This window comes from Otolemur garnettii, unplaced genomic scaffold (assembly GCF_000181295.1).
Source record: "Otolemur garnettii isolate 467f Iridium unplaced genomic scaffold, OtoGar3 scaffold00339, whole genome shotgun sequence".
NCBI lineage: Eukaryota > Metazoa > Chordata > Mammalia > Primates > Galagidae > Otolemur > Otolemur garnettii.
Window position 1 is genome coordinate 340271 of NW_003852734.1, and position 2268 is coordinate 342538.

The following is a 2268-nucleotide window of genomic DNA, read 5'->3' on the forward strand; positions in this document are numbered from 1 at the left end:
AAGTGTAAACCATTACACTTGTATTTCTGGCTGCGTACTTAATATGATTAATAATTTAGCCTTCCACTATTTCCTGAAAGACCCAGGAAATAATGGTTAAATAGGGATAATTATTAGAAAATCTTAAACCCTGAGAGGCTTTTCTTTTGCTCCACAGATTAAACATTTTAGGTGCTATTAAAGAAAACAGTTGTGTTTATATCACAAAAAAAGATGTTTATTCTGAAGACTGTGGTGTGGAACATAAATGGATCTGCCAAAAAGGATAAAAATTGTTATTAAAAAAGTACATCCTACGTCTTGACCATGAATTCCATCTCAATTTCCTTACTTTTAGCTGCACATACTGTGGATACTGCCTAATGTACATTTAGTGGCACAAGCGAACAAATGCCAAGAATTCTGTAAGGGTTGGGAATCTCACAAAAGTCTGTGTCAAATCTATTCATTTCATAAATGAAGAAACAGGAAAATAGAGAAAACATATAATTTTAAGAAATAGTGTTGTTCTATGGAAGGGAACCCAAACCAGTTGAGAGGCATTAGATTCTAGCCGTGGTGTATAAACATGGCCTTCATGGATCCTCTTTGTCTCCACTCATCTCCAGAAAAGCTGTAGTGACTGATTTCTAAAGTCCTGCCTGTCTATCACAGTCTATCATTTTTTGTACCACTACACAATGGAGTTGTGGCAGAACATTGATTCAAGTCTATTCTCTTAGCTGTGAGTGGTGGCAGTATTGTAGCCAGTGAGATTTATCCAAGGTATAATTATTGCTAATTGAAAACTATTTCTAATACCCTACCATGATGACTTGAAACTTAGTCAGCATTGGCAATTTTTGACAGTTTCTCCAGAGACAGAATTTTTTTTTAAAGTTCATTCTCTTAACTCTGACACTAGAGAGTCATAACAAAAGTAGTTTGGGAAGGGACCTTACTCTTCCCACCACTCCACAGTGCTTCCAATTTTAATTTTCTCATTTCCTCATTTTCACCCACATCTCCTTCTTTTATGGCTCATGTACAAGTTGTAAGAAATACATCATTATATCTTTCCTTATTCTAACAGAAAGTAAGTGATATCTTTTTAACTCTTCAGTTAGGGAAACTATTAAAAAAAAAAAGCACAAGCGTTTATTCTGACAAGATATCTTGAGTGTTCACTTTTCTAAAAAACACCAAATTTTCCATTTATTTCCAAATAAATTATAATGTTGAATTTACCTTATAAGGAGACTCATAATAAAACTATGAAAAAGTAGATGTGTATTTACCCTAATGATTCAAATACATACTTTAATGATCAAACTAATGTCTCAATTCCTGATTCCTATGCATAGAAATTGATGATATGTGTCAATGACGTATTTTGAATACATCAAAAATCAAAATATAATTCATTCTGTGCCAACAACTTGCTCTATAGATACCCACATACCTGCAGGTGCACATGGACCCTCCAACACACACACACACACACACAAATAATAAGGGTGATGATGGATGTGTTAATTAATTTGTGCTAATGAACACACAGTACATGTGTATATCAAGTCATTACATTGCATGCCTTGGATATATACAATTTTGTCAATTAAACATTTTTACATACATTAAAAAAAGAAAAATGATCTGCCATCTGTTTTTGGTGTTACCATCCATCCACTACATGTCCCTGTGAAGCCCGTGTTACAGGCTCACTGACTACTTACCATTGTCCACACCATTTTTTGCCTTGGAAAATCCTAGTAATTATAGAAGGCCTGGATTAAATGTTAATTCCTTTATGAATTTTTCCCAAACCTCTCTGCTCCTCACATTTGTAATCTACTTCCTACCACTTTTCCGAAATGGGATTTAATTCTTTGATGTATCACGGGTGTCTTTAAGTTTGTGAAGCTGGCTCCACTCTTCTCTTTGCTGGAGATAGACAAGTACCAAGGCAGAAAAATAAAAGGAAAAAGAGATTGTCCTTGACTTCATTTTCATGTAGCAAGCTAAGAAGTTACTCTTGGCAGACTGGTGGTCTATTTAAGTGACAGTAAAAGGATCTTGAGCCTGGACCAGTGAGATTACTTCTGTGTTACATGCTTGGATTTGAAGTCAATTTATCTCTGTTTTACCTCTCTGTTCTACCCATTCCCCAGAGTTCTTCCATATGCACCATTTGGGTTAAAAGGTAGGTATAGTAGAAAAACATTTAGTGGGAATATTAAACATTTCAATACTCTTAATGCATTAGTCTAGTTTTTTTCCTCATTTGTT

The 2268-nt window shown here is 34.6% G+C and overlaps 1 protein-coding gene and 1 non-coding gene across 2 annotated transcripts in view; both read left to right on the plus strand.

Moving 5' to 3' along the window:
* KLRB1 (killer cell lectin like receptor B1) overlaps positions 1 to 269 on the plus strand; it is an 11590-nt gene extending 11321 nt beyond the window's left edge. Inside the window, exon 6 of the mRNA XM_003803575.1 lies at positions 158 to 269. Coding sequence (XP_003803623.1) covers positions 158 to 269 — 112 coding nt within the window. The remainder of the gene's footprint in view (positions 1 to 157) is intronic.
* Positions 270 to 720: 451 nt separating this feature from the next.
* On the plus strand, positions 721 to 861 carry LOC111722742. Its single transcript, XR_002771431.1, has one exon. It is a non-coding gene; the product is annotated as a U4 spliceosomal RNA (small nuclear RNA).
* Positions 862 to 2268: the final 1407 nt, after the last annotated feature.